This window comes from Corylus avellana, chromosome ca1 (assembly GCF_901000735.1).
Source record: "Corylus avellana chromosome ca1, CavTom2PMs-1.0".
NCBI lineage: Eukaryota > Viridiplantae > Streptophyta > Magnoliopsida > Fagales > Betulaceae > Corylus > Corylus avellana.
This window is the reverse complement of record NC_081541.1, coordinates 40,525,032-40,544,728: the sequence shown is the minus strand read 5'-3', so window position 1 is coordinate 40,544,728 and position 19,697 is coordinate 40,525,032. Positions and strand designations below refer to the sequence as shown.

Here is a 19,697-nt window from a genome sequence, read left to right as displayed (position 1 = left end):
TAAGAAGAATTGATTGAGATGTCAATATTATAAATAATTGTGAGTTAAAAATAATAATATATATATTTTTTAAAAAATACTATGGTCCCACTGTGAATGTAATGGCCTCGAGAGTCGGGATTGTAAATGGTATTTGATACCCACTCGAAAACATGTTCAACCCATCGTATAAAACCCGCCGGTAATCCGCACATTCCCTACGCAACCAAACCAGTCGTCTTACTCTATAAAACACTATCAGACGCAAAATCTTGCCTTTACTTTCCGTTTCTTGACGATTCTTCATCCCTTCGAATCTCCGAATCTCCTCACCCAATCTTCTTCTCACAGACTCAGTCTCTCTCTGCTAACCCTTAACCCTAGAATTCAATCACTCGCCACCATGCTGAAGTTTTCGTCAACGGCTTCGAATCAGATTCGGTACCTGCTCCAGATCCTCGACGAATCCAACGCCGACTCTGTTCTTCGTGAGCTCCGTCAGGTATTACCCCCCTCTCTCTCGGCATGTATGCGTATATGTGAATACCAGATTATCTATGTTTCTATTTGTAAAATGCTATGCTTTTTAGGTTGTAATATCATCATGATGTTACGTTTCCCTTGTTGGTTTAGCCGGAAACCTAATAATTTCACTTTTTTTTTTTTTTTTTTTTTTTTCATTTGTGTGGATTGCGCTAGCTTCTTTCTGTTTCTAGGCTTAGATTGTGCCTTATTTAAATTGGTTGAATCTGATTAAACGTGGGATTAAATATACTTGAGAGTGGGTTTACTCCAATGACTGGTTAAGGAGGAAAAGATTAAGAGGTAGTTTTGATGGGTATTTGCAAATTAATTTTTGGAAACTCAATTGATTTATTTATTTTGAGGATATAGTTAGCTTTGCTTTTGGACAGGATAAGTGTGTAATTGGTAATGCAGTTTGAAAATTGTTACTGGATGCTATGCTAGCAAAGAAGGATAGGGAAGACTGGAGGACTGGAAGACTGAGTAATCTTTTTAAAAATTAATAGGTTTGGACAAGTTATCTGCATGAATGTATTCTTGGTACAGAGAATTACTAGATTGCTAATGATATTGGATTTGTAAAACATAGAAAGGAGAGTGATTTTATTAAAAGAATGAAAAATGGAACTACCGTGCTTACCATAACTTCCATACTTAGGCCTTGAAAATGAACAAGAGAAAATGAAACTAAAGAAAGAAAATGAAGTTTAGTTGCTCTATGATGCTATTGATTAACAAAGTAGAAGATTGGGCGGAAATGTAACTTATACAGGCTTGAGCTGAAAAGTCACCATGGATACTATCTGCTTGTATCCTTTTTTATTTATTTATTTTATAAGTAAACAAATATCATTAAAAAGCACAAAGGGGCACAACCCAAGTACATAAGAAGTATACAAAATAAACACACAACTAAGAAGAAGAAGAACACAAATAAATAAATTCTAGAAAATTAGAAAAGCAAGAACAATTATAAGCAGGAATCCCAACATAAAGAGACTTGAGCATAATGGCTTTTAACTCTAACGCTGTATCTTTGGACAACTTCTTTTGTTTCTCTTTTGACGATTAGTTATCATGATTTATTTGTTTTTTTTTTTTTGCTCATTCTAACTAGGTGTTTTCTCTTGTATATTTTTTATGTACTTAGGAGCATCTTACACTTTTAATTTTTTTTTTTTTTTGATAAGTAATGAAACAATCTCATAAAAAGCGTAAGGCGCCCTTAAGTACACTGGGAGTATACAAAAGGAGCCACCTTAGCAGGGGCAAAACGAACTAGGAAATCACTAAAACTAATCGATAGAGGAGACACGTACGCTGCCGTCCATAGATACAAAGTTTCATAGAACAAGGATAAAATTTTCCCCAATGTCCTCTCTTTGTCCTCAAAGCACCTATCATTGCTTTCCTTCCATACACATCAGAAGAGGCATGTGGGCAACATTTTTCACACCGCAACACTCCTAGGCCTGCCGAAGGACCACCACAACAATTAAGCAAATCAACAACACTTCTAGGCATAACCCAAGACAACCCAAAACGACTAAAAAAGATATATTGATCACTTATAAAAAAAACTCAACACTGTCTTTTCACAATCTTTGAAGTTTTGAGCATTGTGTTTTCTCCAAATGCACCACATTAAACACAGATGAATGCTTATATCTTATTAATATTGTTTTTTAGGTTAGAATCTCTTAAAAGTTAAAGATATGCTTAATAATTCATTGCATGAATTTGGTCTTGTTTATTTCAGATGTATAGACATATCAGGAAAAATGTAGTCTTTTTTTGATAAGTAAATTATATATAACCAGAAAAGCGCAATGCGCCTCTAAGTACACAAGAAAGTATACATAGGTAGCCCAATTTAAACCCAAAGACAAAACCCAAGAAGACCCAACCCCAAAAACCCAAATAGTAACAACAACAAAACGGTAAACCAAAGAAAGAACCCAAAAAACCCAAAGATTGAAGCCCACAACCACCACCAGCCCTAAAAAAACACAAAGCCCCTAATGCACCTCTGGAGGAAAGGAAAATGCATTTTTGGTCCTAACACAACCCCGCCGGCGATGGCACTTCTCCGGAGAAGGTCTCTCTCTAGCCTCATAGTTGATGGAGCATTCTAAATTCTTGAGTTCCTTCTTCCCTTTTACCTTAGAGGTATAGGGCTCCCACTCCTCTTCAATTTTCGAAGAGAGATTCAAATGACTTTTCTCATCACCTCCTTCACCATTAGACAGTCCCACACTGGAGGCGAATTTCACCGCATCTCGCACCACCTCCGAATAGTTCTCCACCCCCTTCTCCGAAGGTTCCGCTACAACCTCGGCAAACAGCTCCTTGTTCTTATGCCACTGCTTAGCAATCTTCTCCTTCACCCTCCGGACATACCCTATTTGAGATTTGGAAATAGAGGAGTACATTGGAGCACCACTCTCCGACATGCGAGGAAAAGGTTCGCTTATTCTCAAACCTAGCTCAGCCGCGTGCTTCTTCGAAGAAGAATAAATCTGTGAATCTTTGACTACAACCTTAGAACCCTTTGCCGATGATGAAGCCTCCTTCATCCTAGGTAGAGAAGAAGAAGAAGCATTTCTAGACCCTAAAAACCCTCGACGTAGCAACCCTTTCATCGAAGCAGTCTTAACAGGCTCAACCTCCTTCGCCGGAACAACATCAACTCCCACCGGATGGACAAAGACCACCGTTGGAGACAGTGGAGACAGAAGAAATAAAAAAGATCCCCAATACTAGGCATGGTACTCACAGACCCTGACGCACAGCCCTATTGAGGTAACTCCGGATGCACCTCCGCCAATGACTACCCCACCAATGCAAGCTCGGAATCATTGCTGGAAACCCAGGCTAGACCACCGGCGATTGGCGCATATGCCTCAGAAACACACGCCTCCCTACGAGCGGCCGGAAAATCAACATCTCTCGGCGAGGCAGACCCGCACTGTTGAGACTTAGGCAAACACTTAACATGACGCTTCATACCCCTGTGCCAACCTGACTTAAGATACCCAGCGTGTTTGGGCTTAAGGAAAGACCCAAACCCGAGATCTTGTATGCCTTTTAAAAAAATAGAATAAACCCATTCTTTTTTCCTTAAAGGTAATACACCCAGTCCAACTAATAGTCCTTTAACTAACCCAGCTAGGACCCGGCCCAAATTAGAACGAAAAAGACCTAGCATCGTCTTAGTCTTCTTCTTCTTCTTCTTCGTATGATCAGCCGCCGGGATAGAACATGTAACAGAATTAGCAGGCTCTCGCGACTCCAACTCAAAACAATCCATCATCACCTGCGACTCATAATCTCCGTACCCCAGCTCAAAAGAGTCCTTCACCGGGAAAAGATCGAGAGGTTGCGAAGATCTTACCCTCCTCCCAACGGGAAGCACCTCAGAACCAGATGCCAGCCGAAGAACCTCTGCAAAGGAGCCCCCAGGATGACATCCAGAGATGGATTCTCCCAAACCAAGCTTGAGTTGCGTCCCCGGAACAGGGTGCACAAAGGCTTGTGGAGCCAACATCCTCTGCAACTCATTTGCAAACCGATGCCATCCCCTCCCACCATGGCCCTCAGGTAGTCAAATGATTCCTTTACGACCTCCGTCAACAAAGACAGCCACCTCCAGGAAACCACCTGCCTTATTAACACCCCCATGCACCATCAGAGCCTTATCGCCCTCATGGTATGACTTCGCAATATCAACCTTCAACAAAGATTGACTCGCCTCCTCAACCGTATCCACCAACCATGAAGCACAAGGTTGACTCACGAAAATTACCCCTACGAACCCTTTTCTCTTTTCCTCCAAACGGAGATCAGGACACCCTTCCTTCGCGGACAGGCAAAAGGATTTCGCTTCTATGGAGAAGCATCATTCCATTGTGGCTCACCAGAGCTAGCGCACAACACCTAACAGCGCCGCCGCTAGGGCAGAAAACTCTCTTTTCTTTTTTTTTTTTGATAAGTAGGGCAGAAAACTATCTTACTAACCTAAAAAGAAGAAAGAACATACACGCAAAGACATTTTGGAGCTCGTCATCACCTTCACCTAGAATTCAATAGATAAATCCACTAGCACAACATTACAAGGGAGTAGGGGAGAGAAAATACTGGTGTGTAATATTTTTTTAAGTGTTGATTCTAAATAATTGATAAGGCTCAAACCTTAGCACCTGGTCCATTCCTTAGGAAACTTGTATTTATATGTAAAATCTGTTAACTTGATTTCTATTGTGCAGTCTATTTCAGACATAAATATGCTGGCAATGATTAAAATTTAATCTTTTACATTCCCATTTTGAGGGGTTGTCTGAAGTTTATGGCATGCTTAACTGCTGGTCAAGCCTCTGTAAATTTTGTATAATTTTAAAAATTTGGAAGTGATGATAATTTGCTCAGGCAGAAAGAGGTATTCATGAAGCAGATCCAAATTCATTGGAATAAGGGTTTTTTGAGTTTCATCTATGCATTTGAATGGATAATGCACTGATATGGTCTATTTTTTTTGGCAGTTTGTTGAATATGGAGTTGAGGGAAGCATTATGCTGCTCCAAGCATGCATTGATCATCTGAACTCTTACGGCACAGACTCAAAGAACATGCAGCTAGAATTAGTTGTTGCATCAATTTTTAGATACCTGTTGGACCAGCCAAATTTCAGCACGGTGTTTTTTGAGTCGCTAAGGAACGCAGAGATCAATGAAGGAACTCTAGAGAATTTCTCTAATGCACTGCACCTGTCTGTATCTGAAAAAATTGCCATTGGTCTCGCTTTGTCAGATTCTGAAAACCTTGAAGCCAGAATGAGTGGTAAGTTTCGATTTTAAGTGGAAGTAAAATCTTGATACCGGGATGTATTCTTGCTTAGTTAGTTTCCTTTGCACTTATTGTCGCGTGTATGTTTTTCACCTTTTAATAGGGGATTTTTTGTTTTTTTTGGTGTTATCTAGGAAAAAGTTTTTGTATGGCTCAGATTGAGGAATTGTGTGCGAATCCTGTTTTACTGAACTCTTCTGAGCGAATTCAGAATATTGTTATGTTCCTCCAGCGGTCTGAGGCCCTTTCCAAGCATTTAGATTCCTTTATGCAGATGTTATCTTTCGTGCAGTCGAATGATGTTGCCCCATTTGTTTTAACGCCGCTTCTTTCAGATGAATTGCGTGAGGCCAATTTTCTAAGGTGACAAATCTTTCTCTAATTGTATTTCTTCTAGAAAAGTTGTGCAGTTGATTAAAAAGATGCCCTGCCCATTTGTTTATTGCTTCTAAAGGTATCATCTAGAAATAACTTTGATTGTTGTTTTTGCTACAGGAATATGGATTTGTTCCATGACTCTGGAGAAGATTTTGATTCTATTTTAGCAGAAATGGAGAAGGAAATGAGCATGGGAGATATTATGAAGGAACTAGGTTATGGGTGCACAGTTAATGCAACACAGTGCAAAGAGATTTTATCTCTTTTCTTGCCACTGACTGAGATTACTGTGTCTAAAATACTTGGCACAATTGCCCGCACCCAAGCTGGTCTTGAGGACAATCAGAGCATGTTTTCAACGCTTAGCTTGGCTCTTGGTTGCAGCACTTTGTTTGATCTGCAATCCTTGGACTCCTGGAATATTGATGTTGTCATAGATACAATCAAGCAACTTGTGAGTTTATTTTTTGTTCTTGTTGCTGCAAATTTTTATTTTTTTATTTTTTATTGTTATTATTTTTTTATCGTAATGATTGCTAGTTTGTATGTGTGTCTTTTGTACCTAAGTATGTATGCTGAATACAGGCTCCTGGAACCAATTGGATACGAGTTATTGAAAATATGGACCATGAGGGGTTCTACTTTCCTAATCAGGAGGCATTCTCTTTTTTTATGACTGCATATAAGCGCGCGTGCCAGGTATATTCTTAGTACATGTGCAGAGTTACACACAGAAAATGTGTTGTAAGATAAATATGTGAATTTCATATGAGAAACATGTTAGTTCTAAATCTTTGGATTACGCAGGAACCATTCCCTCTCCATGCCATTTGTGGTTCTGTTTGGAAGAATACAGAGGGTCAGCTATCTTTTCTTAAATATGCTGTTTCAGCACCACCAGAAATATTTACATTTGCCCATTCTGCAAGGCAGCTGGTATGATGCCATATGTATCCAGTTGTTACTTCTTTCCTTGAGCTATCTCTTTTTGATTGTTGTAAATAACCGATAATTGTTGCAGGCTGATATTGATGCCGTGCATGGCCATAAGTTACAACTTGGACATGCTAATCATGCATGGTTGTGTCTTGACCTTTTGGACGTGCTATGTCAACTAGCTGAGAGGGGTCATGCCACTTCTGTTCAGTTGATCGTTGAATATCCTATTAAACACTGTCCTGAAGTCTTACTTCTTGGGATGGCACACGTTAATGTACTTTTGTTTGCCTTTTCTATTCGGTCATTGATGGTTTTCATCATTTTCCAAATATTTTTGGTTGGTTAATAAATTTTGCATGTGTTTTGCAGACTGCTTATAACCTCCTCCAGTATGAAGTGACCTTTAGTGTTTTCCCGGTTATAGTAAAAAATGCCATGAATAGTGGAATGCTTCTTCACCTCTGGCATGTTAATCCCAATATGGTGTTGCGTGGATTTATAGATGCCCTCAACTCTGATCCAGACAGCATGACTAGAATATTGGAGATCTGCCAAGAGCTAAAGGTAAATTTTGAGTGAACTCATGGTTGATTGCCTTCCTGTTTGTGTGTTGCATTATATTGCTTTTAAACTCAAAAGTCAATATGCTTGTAGTATTAGTCTCTTGATCGGTCTGATGATCTCCCCAAAGAACTAGAAATACTGTCTGATGCTGTGAAGTTTCCATTGTGCTTTAGTTTTTCATTGCTTTGAGCTTCTTTTATCCAGATATACCCTTTTGAATGTCTAATGATTTTGGCATTATTAGATTTTTTATTTCTCCTGCTTCTGTACTCATTGCTCTTGTCTACTATGCAGATTATATCAGCAGTGTTAGATATGGTTCCTTCTTCTTATGCCATCCGATTGGCAGCTCTTGCGTCAAGAAAAGAACTTGTAGACCTTGAGAAGTGGCTCAGTTATAATTTAAATACATATAAAGATATTTTCTTTGAGGTAATAATTAGTTGCTCTTGCATCTGCTACCTGTAAATAGTGCAGATAACCGTGAGAGTGCCAATTTTTGGTACATTTTGAATATCCACTGTTTCCCCAAAATCGAGTATCTTGGTTTCAAATGGTACAATTTTTTTTTTTTTTTTTTTGGTGAAGATTAGTAAGTGCAATAAGCTTTCTTAAATGCCCTTGACCCTCAATTAGAGGTTGGCTAATGTTACCGGTTGGTTTTTTGAATAGGTAGGGTTAATGTGGGAGCATATAGAAAGTACTTTTGACTTTTTGAAAATGGCGCTCATTTTGGAACATCCCAAAAGGAAAGCAAAAAGTGACTTTAGGATGAAGAAGTTTTAGCTCTGTTTGTAATGTGTTTAGAGGGTGTTTTTTGTTTTTGGTTTGAAAAAGTGTTATGAGGTGACATAAAGTTGAACATTGTTTTTGTGTTTTTAGGAGTGTTTTGTCTTTAGGTTGTTTGTTAATGTTTTTGTTTTGAGAAGAGAAAACAAAAGACAGGAAACAAGAATGTTAACAAACGGAGCCTTTATTTTTGTTATTATTGGAAAAGAAATATAGCAACTGTATTAAAAATATGGTTTGAAGTGCATAGTTTGACCTTTCAGGAGTGCCTCAGTTTCTTGAAGGAGATTCAATTTGGTGGATCACAGGATTTTTCCACCAAAACATTCCATCATTCCGGTGCTGTCTTGAATCTCTATGTAGAGACTAGTTCTACCTTCTTGAAGGTTCTTCTTCTGCAACTCGGTCAATCTGTCAATCCACATGCAGTCTTGTTCTTGATTATCTGTAACCGTGTTCTGTATTTTTTTTACTGCAGGTCCTTAAAGCTCATACAGGCTTGATTAGCTCTACGCAGCTTGCTGAGGAGATGGAAAAGCTGCATGTAACAACTATGGATTCTAATCCAAGGTTGCAGAATGGTGGGGCTACAGATTCTTCAACGTCTGATGGATATGCAGATGATATTGAGGCTGAAGCAAACTCTTACTTCCATCAAATGTTTTCTGGTCAGTTGACCATTGAAGCAATGGTTCAAATGCTTGCTCGATTCAAGGAATCCTCTGTGAAAAGGTGTAATGCCTGTTAAAGCTTTTACTCACCTGGTTACTTCATATCTCAGAATATTGTTGTATTATTTGAAACCCCAGGTTTTGAAGGCTTACTCTGTCTTTGACTCTTTGTCATGGTACTTTTATCCAATTGAGATATGGCTATCTTTTCTCATATATCTGATGGCAGTTCCCATCAATGCTAATTGTCTTTCCGTGTTTTTGCCTTTGGAAAACGAGGTCTAAGTGGGTTTTTTGTCTTTGGAATTTTGTTGTGCCAATTTTTTATTTTCCAAAATGGGTAAAGTCTGGTTAAGGGAGCTTTTTGTTCAAATCTGCTGATGTCACCTATTTTCACATTAAAATTTTATTTTCTTTCTAATGTGGAATTAACATTTCAAGGATCTTCTGCACCAACTGACAGGGAACAATTAATTTTTGAGTGCATGATTGCAAATCTGTTTGAGGAGTACAGATTCTTCCCCAAGTATCCCGAGAGGCAGCTCAAAATTGCTGCAGTTCTGTTTGGTAAGTTTCATAATAAAATTTGCAGATGACTATTAACTTAACTATAATGACCCTGACCCTTTTTACTCGGAGAAAAAAAACTTTATGCATACATACATAATAAAATTTGCTGATACTTCATATCCTTTTATTGTACTCAGAATTAATCTTATTGAAACAGCTTGAGTTAATATGCTACATGAGCACTTTCAAATTTCAGCATCATTTCTCCATTTCTTGGGTATGCTGAACTAAGTTCTTTCTGTTTGGTCTTGTAATAGCTCAGCCTTGTAGAAATCTCCGAGAGAGAGATTGCCTGAAAGGGTCTTGTGAATAAAACCATGTTTTTGTCTTTGGACTTTTGCTATGATTATCTGCAGCAATAACATTTGCATCTACTCCACTCGTATCTTAAAGGATGCATTCTGACACATTTAACTTTAGGACATACCAGAGAGATATCAGAATTTGAGGCCTACTTTCCACATGTAGCTGTCTTTTTTAGTCGAACCACCTTGAAAGTTGGAGATCATCAGTTTCTGAAAACATTCTCTCTTTGGCCTTATGGTGACAATTAACTACAGTGTTGGATTTCACTACATTGTTAGAATTACCTGACTCACTACCCTGGTTAATCTTCTCTTCAGTAGTCTTCTAATGGTGACTGTGTTGAATGTGCTCAGCTCTATATGGTTATGCAATTTGGATTTATATGATATATGCAAGTCATATTTTGTTTTTCATGTCTTCAGCCGATTAACGACATTGACTTCATCAAAATTTATTTTTAGCCTGATTTTAATTGCAGTGATGTATATTATTCAGCTTTTGATTTATTAACAGACACCTTTTTTCATTGTTAGACTGTTATGTGTCTTTAAAATGAATTTTCTTTTGCTTTATTGCTATGGTTCTTAACCATATCTCAGGCTCTGTTATCAAGCACCAGCTTGTAACTCATCTCACACTCGGGATTGCTCTGCGTGGTGTTTTAGATGCTCTACGCAAACCTGCAGATTCAAAAGTTGGTATCATTTTTCATTGACTTTCTTTCATCGGTTATTGTTATATGATATTAATGATGGTTTCTTTCTGTGCAGATGTTTGTGTTTGGGACTATGGCTTTGGAGCAGTTTGTGGATCGTCTGATTGAGTGGCCACAATATTGCAACCATATCTTACAGATATCCCATCTGCGCGGGACTCATTCAGATATTGTTGCTTTCATAGAACAGGCTCTTGCAAGGATTTCATCAGGCCATTCAGACACGGATGGAGGCAGCCATGCTTCTGTTGTTAATCACCATGGTTCCACTCAGGCTACCTCAGGAAATCTGGAGGTAAAGAGCAATTGTCTCTTGACCTGTGTCACGCATCTGAACTTAATTGAAAATGAAGTTAAGAGGAGTAGACTTTCATAAGGCTGTCCTGATCAGCAAAATTACTTTTGGAAAAATTCTATAGAAATTGTAGAATGGATTGTTTGAGGATGCATTTTCAATCGGTCAAACAAATTCAATTCTAATAATTCATTCTCTATATTGCATTATTGACTATAATGTATTTTGAGTACGAAAAACTGAGGGACCCTTTTACTTGGCTAAACCAGTTATTCAGTTGATTTGTGTACTGAATAATCAATGCCTTTTGTTTATATGCTGGGTCATGACTGCAGCTAAATAGCTCTAGCATCATACAGCCTGGGCAGCAACTTTCGTCCCCACTGCAGCTTCAACATAGAAATGAAAGTCTTGAAGACCGTCATAAAGCAGCTGCAGTATCATCTAATGACGGGAAACCACTCTTATCTTCTGTAGGGCAATCTTCAGCTGTTCATTTAGGTGATGCTTCTAGTATTCAGAAGGTAACTCTCATTCTCTCTCTCTCTCTCTCTCTTTCCTTCTGGCCAGCATTCTTCTGTATCATTTTTATTCCCCTTCTAAGCAGTGTTCCTTCTATTGCTAAAATTGCAGTTACAGAATGCTATAAGTGCTCCGCCAATGCTTTCTTCTTCATCTGGTTTTGTTCGCCCTTCTCGAGCAGTTACTTCTACCAGTAATTTTCTTGTACTTCATATTTAATGCTTGTTCTTCTATAAAAGTTGCAATATGCTATTAGGTCTTTGTTTTAGTTAAATGCTTCATCACTTTAGTCATACTTATGCAACACAATTTTACAGGATTTGGCTCTGCTCTGAACATTGAAACACTTGTTGCTGCAGCCGAGAAAAGAGAGACTCCCATAGAGGTACTCAATTCCACATTCTTTAACTTTCACTGAAAAACGTTCACATGTGGTGCAAGTCAATGCATGTTAGATTGAGTTGAAGATTTGATTTGTGAGATATTTAGCATTTGACAATACATGTACTACAGTGGCAGTTTTGTTCTCTACATTCCTTTTTAAACTATTTTATGTATTTTGAAATTTTGTGCTTGGAGACTTTCCCTTGTCTGGTCTATTTCATCTTGGCAGTGTGTCGTATCTGTTCTTCCATTATTATAAGATTAATATTCACGTCCATTATCATAACAACCAGCTGGTTTTCATGTATTTCAAGTGCAACTAAGTTCTGTATTCTTCAATTGGGTTAAGTGAATTTTGACATACACAATTTTGGTCTGGTAGCCAAGGCAAAACTATATTGTGCTGATTTGAAAGATGTGATTTCTGGTACTCCTGATATGCCATATTTGGTTTAGCATTTTGGGTCTCTCTCTCTCTCTTTCTAAATACAATTTATACTTAGTAATCGAGATATCATTGAAAGCATAAGGTGTCTCCATGTATATAGGATGTATAAAAGACAAAACACTTAACTAGAAAAAGAAAAAAAAACACAAGAAAATCATGAAAACTTAGAACTAAAGGAGAAACATAAGTAGCTGTTCACAAGTATTGAAGAAAAAAAAAACTTAAGCTTCTCCATCGTTCTCTCGCGATCTTCAAATCTCCTATCATTCATTTCCCTCACCATAAAAGACAAAAACACACAACACTCCGGTATCACCAATAGTTCACCAAGATGCATACAAGTCAATAACTCATCTAGGCTTAACCCAAGAAATCCCAAAGTGACTGAAGAAAGCGTTCCATAAGACACATTTTGCCTCACGATGGAGAAGAAGATGATCCATGGACTCCCCATTCCTTTGACACATGCAACACCTATCGATCACTATGACATGTCGCTTTCTAAGATTGTCCATGGTAAGGCTCTTTCTTAGGGCCACCGACCAAGCAAGAAAAGCCACCCTTAAATGAGCCTTAGTCTGCCAAATACTCCTCTAATGGAAAACAGGGTCCTCCCTACAACCTAGGATACTGTAGAAAGATCTAGCATCGAGCAATCCTTTTTTAGAGGGGGCCCACCAAAGCTTGTCTTCACCTACTTGTTTCACTCTGATTGAACACAACAAGCTAAAGAATGAAACAAACACATCCACTTCCTAATCATAAGCCGCTCTAACAAAACTAACATTTCACTGTTTGGAATCACCAGACTTGGACCAACTTACCCTGTAAAATTTGGACTCTTCTCCTAACCCACCCCAAAGATGTTATGTTGAAATTTCTTAACGGTTTGCAACACCCAGAGGGAAAGGGAAGAGTGACATGCAATACATATGCAAATTGGAAAGTGTTCTTTATGAGGGTAACCATACCACCTTTAAACAAATACATCCCTTTTCAATTGGCCAACTGATGCTCTATCTTTTCAATAACCCTATCCTAAATAGACTTGGCCTTAAAGGAAGCCCTCAGTGGAAGACCAAGATACTTCAAATGCAAAGAAGCAACCCCACACAACCTAGAATGCCAGACAACCCATCTACATGATCAACATTGCCCATATGAACCAATTCAGACGTAGTCAAGATGATCTTCAGACCCGAAACAGCTTCAAAACATAAGAACAAACACCACAAATGACGCTGATGATCTAGGTCAGCCCCATTTAAAATCAAAGTGTCATCCGCAAACAAGAGGTGATAGATGAACTTGGGTTGGTAATCTTGGGCTTTTCCCCATAGAGAAGCTAGCCAACAAAGCTCCACTATGTGGTAAAAATCATCCTCCCCAAAGCCTTCATCATAGTGATGAATAACAAGGGAGACAGATGGTCCGCTTGTCTCAAACCAAAGGAGGTACAATAAAATTGGTGGGAGTGCTATTCACCAAGACCAAAAAACGCCCGAGGATATTCGGTGAGCTATCCATGAACATCATTTCCCCCCAAATCCACTCCTCAGCATGTACAACAAAAAATCCCAATTGACAAGATCATATGCTTTTTTAAGTCCAATTTGCATAGAACACTCGGCTCCCTAGATTTTATTCTACTATCAAGGCACTCAGTGGTGATATGAATTGGATATATAGGATCTGCCTACCTCGGATGAAAGCATTCTGTGACTTGGAGATAATCTTTCCCATAAACGTCTTTAGCCTGTGTGCTAGAATCTTAGCAATAATGTTGTAAATACCACTCACCAGACATATGGGGCCAAAGTCCCTGGTATCAACAACCCTAGGAATCTTCAGGATGAGGACGATGAGCCATTGCGCATTAAAGCTTTTTTCAAACTTACCTCTAGCATGGAATTCACAAAAGACGTTCATAATGTCTTCTTTTAATACACCCCAACAAGCTTGAAAGGAAGCCATAGAGAAACTGCCAGGTCCTAGCGCCTTGTCACCATTCATAGCTTCACTACCTCCAACACCTCCCCTTCCTCGAATTCTCTCTCCAACCAATTAACCTTAGCCTCACCAATAGAGTCGAAATAAAGGCCGTCGAACAAAGGTCACCAATGGAATTGCGTGGTATACATTTTTTTTTTGTAAAATTGTACAATGTGCTCTTTGATCTCCAAATGCTTGGTAGACATGGTGCCATCAATCGACAAGGAGTCAATAAAGTTCTTTCTTTTCTTAGAGTTGGCTATTTTGTGAAAAAAAACTTAGTACATTTGTGAGCCTCCCCCAACAACAAAGCCTTATATTTCTGCCTCCAACTCGCCTAACTCGCTTAGTACTTTTGACTTTTTCGTTCACTCCTCGTTGCCTAAAGCCCCTCCTTCAGCAATATAAAAGCACATAGCTCTTCTAGAAGGATCTTTTTCTTCCTTCCTACATTGCCAAGCACCTCCTCAATCTATTTCCTTAAATCAACTTTCAAAGCCTTAAGCTTGTGGGCCGTAATGAAGCTTGGAAAGCCATGAAAATAATTGGAAGAGTCCCACCTCTATTTCACCCTATTTGCAAAACCCTCAGACTTGAGCCACATGTTTTCAAATTTAAAGTACCTACTGCACGTCTGAAAGTCACCACAGTAAAGGAGGACCAGGAAATGATTTGAGCACAGCCTATGAAGCCTCCTCTGGGTCACACTAGGAAATCGAGCTTCCCAATCCAGAGAAACAATAAATCTCTTGATCCTAGACCAATAAGGTGACTCCCGTTTCTTCGACCAAGTAAAAGTACCTCCAACAAGAGGGAGGTCCATTAGGCTCTAATAAAAAAAATGAAGTTAGAGAACTCCATCATTGCTGGGCATAAGCGAGCTTCTCCAATCTCTCATTGGGGAACTGGGTAACGTTGAAATCACCCCCAATGCACTAAGGCAGGTTATACCAACTAAGCATACTAGCCAACTCATCCTAAAGAAGCCTTCTATCCCTATCAGGATTAGGGTAATAGACCCACGCAAAAGCCATGGTGAAATGATCTTCAACGTTTATGAAAGTAACCGCTAGAGTAAATTCCCCTGTACAATTGTTAATCTTTTCCACTACTCACTTATCCAACATAATTAAAATGCCACATGAAGCCCCTCCAAAGTCTAAACAACATCGGTCCACATGATGCCAACCCCACAAACTACACACAACACTACTTGACATAACCCCAAGCTTCGTTTCTTGCGAGCATGCAATGTCAACCTTTCACTCTCTGAGAAGGTTCCTCATCCTCAGACATTTATTCCCTCATTCTCAGACATTTATTCCCCTGATTCAACTCTCTTACGTTCCAGGATTACAACTTAGGCTTAATTAAAATTGAGAACCCCCTTTCCTTTCCTTTTCCGCAGCTTAACTCTCTCCTTGGGGATCATATAATTAATGGAGCACCCTGGTCTTTTTAACTCCCTACTACCTTTGTTGCCATGTTTAGAAGAGGAAGTTGAAACCTTATGACTTCAGCTTGCTTCAATAACTGTCAAGAGAGCTATAAACCCCTCCTCAAAACCCACACACAAGAAACCCCCATAACAAATTGGATTTTCTTCACTCTATGCAAAGCCCAATATGAGTACTCAAGCCTTGAGCAATCAGTTTTTCCCAGCACAGCAGGGGAGTGCAGGCCAAGCCTTCCTTCTATTGACAAGCAACATGTCCCTGCACAGTGTTTTGCCCCAACAACCCAACTCCATCCTAACCAATGCAGATAGAGCAGATCCTTCCCCCTTATTGTCAATAATACTATCTTTCCACATAAAACCCGAAGATGAACAAGAGACCGAGGGCTCAGTGAAGGATATAAACTCTCCTTTAAAATAGCAGGAGCCTTCTGAGCTGCTACCCTATTAGATCCTAGCTGGCAACCACCAGCAGACCAAGAGCTGGTAGCCTCAGCCCCCACAAAACCACAAATAAAAGCCTCAAGACCGCTGTGATTGAACTTGCAAATAACATTGTCTCCCTGTTTGTATCTCCTGAGGAAGGTTGAGAAAAGGGTTGCAGGGGAGTTGTCATGTGCGACACCTTAGACCCATATTTTCCGGTAAAATCTGAGCCATTTTGGTAGCACAATAGTGGCTCTGCATCACCCCCGACGAACTCTGCAAGGTTTTCTGTGCTCCCTTCCACAAGGAATGACATTTGCAGAACCAGAAGCTGAAACACCAATGAAGGAACTCACCAGCATGGCCACTGGTCCTCAATCAGCCCAAGTGCCTTTTTTCCCACTGGGAGGAAGGGTGGTCGTCACCTTGGAATTTCGGGTGGCCTCTTCCTAATAACCCATTAGAGCAACCGTCTTGGATTTCACTAACTCTGCAAATGGCCTTTGCCCCCCCTTGGTCGGAGAACATAACATCGTTTGATTCTTGCCCACACCCATCGACGAGCGGTTGGCGAAGAGCGATTGGAAGAAGTTCACAACCAAGCATAGCTCCGCTGTGAATGTCCACCCGTCTCTGTCTCTCCCTTTCAGTACTGATATATGTACCCTCCATCTCCCTCCACTGACGCTCCTCTATGAACAAGATCTGCACGTTCTTGTTAGAGCATTGTTGGGCGAGAATAGCAGGGAAACCTGCTCGAGAGTGTCTCCAAAACAACTTCGAGCCCATCTCTCACATCAATTCGTCTATGGTGGCTAACAACCACCAACTATTGGCTTTACCCAAGTAAATAGAGTGAATATTTTCCCAGCATCTTTCAAGAATCCGAACCCCAGGAGAACTTCCCTTCACCACCAACTCAAGCACTTTGGATTCAATTGAACGCCATCTTAACAACCCCTTAACTCTAACAACACTGGACTTAAGTGCCTAAGTAGAACAGAAAACTTTAATAACACTACCGCTGGGCATCGATTTGTACTTTGACGTGAACGGAACTATTTATTGCCCTTTCTTTCTGGGGGAGAAATATTTGTGAATGACTCTGAATTAAGAAAGAATATTGCTTTTTTTTGATAAGCAATGTAAATTCATTCAAAGCGCAGATTGGCACCACCCTATTTTCTTCACATTTTTTTTTTCTCTATGCCATTTAAAGTCACTTAAAGCCATATAGTTGTTTCTTGACCTTTTTTTTTGTCTGGATTTTTGGAGTGTTTCTCATTAATCTCTTCTTTGTTCTCAATTATCATGGTGTTTTTCTGGGTTATTTAGGTTTTTATATATATATTTTGACATACCCTTTTTTAGCTTTTAGAATCTATTTCTTAGTTCAAGACCCCTCTTACCTAATTGGAATTGTATGATCTTGTTTGGCAATTTCGCAACCAAAGTACATAATTGCATACTGTGTCAAGCCTTTTCTAGATTGTCATTATTTTATTTTATTTTTTCTCAAGTGAATGTTGCATGCAGAAGTAACTTCCCTTCTTGCCTTTATTTTTTTTGAGTTTTTTTATGACTGAGGAATTGTCATTAACAAAACAATTGAACACACCCAGTATGTGTCAAAGATTGATAATTGGGACTTTGACAGTCAATAGTTCAGGGCATTCCATTTAAAGCTCATCCCTATGGGCTTCTCTCTCTCTCTCTCTCTCACACACACACACACACACACACACAAAATAATATGGAAATAACGGTCTTTACACATTGCTCCTTCTGTATAAAAAGAAAATCTCTCCCTCTGTTGATGCTGAAGATCAGCTTTTTGGTGGAAGTGCTGGCAGTTGGCTTGATATATGAATTATAGGGTTTTGATCCTTCTGTTAGTCTCCTTATTTTTGACTATGTGAGTATTAAGTTCATCTTTTAAGTAGAACAGGGCTTAGTTCAATTAATCATCCTGTTGAATATCATGGTAACAATGAGGATTGCACAATGGAAAAGTTACCATTGAAATTTTTGGTTTGCCATTCAATTTGTCCATATGGTCTTGTTCTAATCCTTTTATGTGTCTATTCTTTGTTTACAGGCTCCGGCATCAGAGATTCAAGACAAAATTTCTTTTATCATAAATAATATCTCAGTTGCTAATATTGAAGCTAAGGCGAAAGAATTCAATGAAATTTTTAAGGAACAGTACTATCCCTGGTTTGCACAATATATGGTTATGAAAAGGTTAGAAACTTTGTGATTGTATTTATGTTTGCATTCATAGAAAAGCACATATTAGAAACATGCTGCCTGAACTTGTAACTTTGTTTATGCTAATCCTAACAGCTGCCTTTATATATTTTATTTTTTTGGGGTCCCTTTGAATACTGTTATGCTTAGCTTACGCCATACAGTAGTTTGTTGTAATTGTCTTTATAATTGTCCAGTCCTTTATAAATGTCTCCCAACTATTTAATGGTAAAGCATTTAGCTGGATTTTCAATGACCTGTGAATTCACACACACAGATATATATAGGTATATACACATAGTTAGGTACACACACCTTGCAGTTGCCTTTTTGTCATGTTCATATGATTTCTTATCACATATCACATTCTACCTATTCCTTGACAGAGCAAGCATTGAGCCGAATTTTCATGACTTGTATTTGAAGTTTTTGGACAAGGTTACTGCAAAGGCTTTGAATAAAGAAATTGTTCAAGCCACATATGAGAACTGCAAGGTTTGTCTTATAACTAATTTGTTTATGCATTTGGATGTAGCTACCAGTGTAATAACGATTGGGATCTATTTATTTTATTTTAATTTTTTTTTTTAAATTTGTTTTTTCAGGTTCTCCTAGGATCAGAGCTTATAAAGTCAAGTTCCGAAGAGCGTTCATTGCTAAAAAACTTGGGTAGTTGGCTTGGGAAGTTAACAATTGGAAGGAATCAAGTCTTACGGGCTCGTGAAATTGATCCTAAATCTTTGATTATAGAGGTGATAATTTGATTAATGTTGTCTTCTTGATTATGGTTATGCCGGATTAGATTTTCTTTTGTTATCTTTCAAGTTTTTCTGGTTAGGTTACATCCTCTCGCATTTTAATAAATTTTGATTGCTTATGAAAAAAAAACTTTCAGGTGCTCTTGAGAATCATATGCTACATATTTTATGATTTGATATTTGACTTTTTTTGTTCATCTTGGGTTGGTGGGACAGGCATATGAGAAGGGATTGATGATTGCAGTAATACCATTTACTTCCAAGGTATGGTTATGCTGATAATTGCTAACTTCTGCTCTGAATTTAGGTGCTGTGATCTTAACCACACACTTCTTGCTGCAGGTTTTGGAACCATGCCAAAACAGTCTAGCATATCAACCTCCCAATCCTTGGACCATGGGCATTCTTGGGTTACTTGCTGAGATTTATTCAATGCCAAACTTGAAAATGAACCTCAAGTTTGATATTGAGGTAGACGTACAATTATTTCATTGTTGAAGCCTGCCTAATATAATGTTGGCTCTTTTAGCTATTTATATTTCTACCTCTTGCCATTTCAGGTCCTATTCAAGAACCTGAGTGTTGATATGAAGGATGTTACACCGACTTCTCTTCTCAAGGATCGCAAAAGGGAAGTTGAAGGGAATCCTGATTTTTCTAACAAAGATGTTGGAGCATCCCAACCACAGTTGGTTGCTGAAATTAAATCCGGAATGGTACCACCAGTGAACCAAGTTGAGCTACCGCTTGAGGTTGCTAGTACACCTAATTCTGGAGGCCACACACATTTGTTATCTCAGGTTTGTTTGGTTTGAGATTTTTGAGATCGGTTATGACCCTCCCTTCTTTTTCGTATGTTCTCTGTATAGCTTAGTTCGAATTAGTTTG

At 38.9% G+C, this 19,697-nt stretch overlaps 1 protein-coding gene across 2 annotated transcripts in view; it reads left to right on the top strand.

Annotated features, from left to right (window-relative positions):
* Window positions 1-276: 276 nt before the first annotated feature.
* Window positions 277-19,697, top strand: part of LOC132167794 (uncharacterized) — a 43,189-nt gene continuing 23,768 nt past the window's right edge. For both annotated transcript variants that reach the window (XM_059578824.1, XM_059578823.1), the window contains exons 1-23: window positions 277-481; window positions 5,043-5,340; window positions 5,481-5,709; window positions 5,842-6,178; window positions 6,310-6,423; window positions 6,532-6,660; window positions 6,746-6,937; window positions 7,033-7,227; window positions 7,522-7,659; window positions 8,280-8,402; window positions 8,495-8,748; window positions 9,151-9,254; window positions 10,163-10,257; window positions 10,334-10,573; window positions 10,909-11,097; window positions 11,207-11,288; window positions 11,413-11,480; window positions 17,900-18,045; window positions 18,438-18,546; window positions 18,657-18,803; window positions 19,026-19,073; window positions 19,152-19,280; window positions 19,370-19,609. In XM_059578824.1, the coding sequence (XP_059434807.1) occupies window positions 383-481; window positions 5,043-5,340; window positions 5,481-5,709; window positions 5,842-6,178; window positions 6,310-6,423; window positions 6,532-6,660; window positions 6,746-6,937; window positions 7,033-7,227; window positions 7,522-7,659; window positions 8,280-8,402; window positions 8,495-8,748; window positions 9,151-9,254; window positions 10,163-10,257; window positions 10,334-10,573; window positions 10,909-11,097; window positions 11,207-11,288; window positions 11,413-11,480; window positions 17,900-18,045; window positions 18,438-18,546; window positions 18,657-18,803; window positions 19,026-19,073; window positions 19,152-19,280; window positions 19,370-19,609 (3,705 nt within the window). In that variant the 5' untranslated portion in view covers window positions 277-382. The remainder of the gene's footprint in view (window positions 482-5,042; window positions 5,341-5,480; window positions 5,710-5,841; window positions 6,179-6,309; window positions 6,424-6,531; window positions 6,661-6,745; window positions 6,938-7,032; window positions 7,228-7,521; window positions 7,660-8,279; window positions 8,403-8,494; window positions 8,749-9,150; window positions 9,255-10,162; window positions 10,258-10,333; window positions 10,574-10,908; window positions 11,098-11,206; window positions 11,289-11,412; window positions 11,481-17,899; window positions 18,046-18,437; window positions 18,547-18,656; window positions 18,804-19,025; window positions 19,074-19,151; window positions 19,281-19,369; window positions 19,610-19,697) is intronic.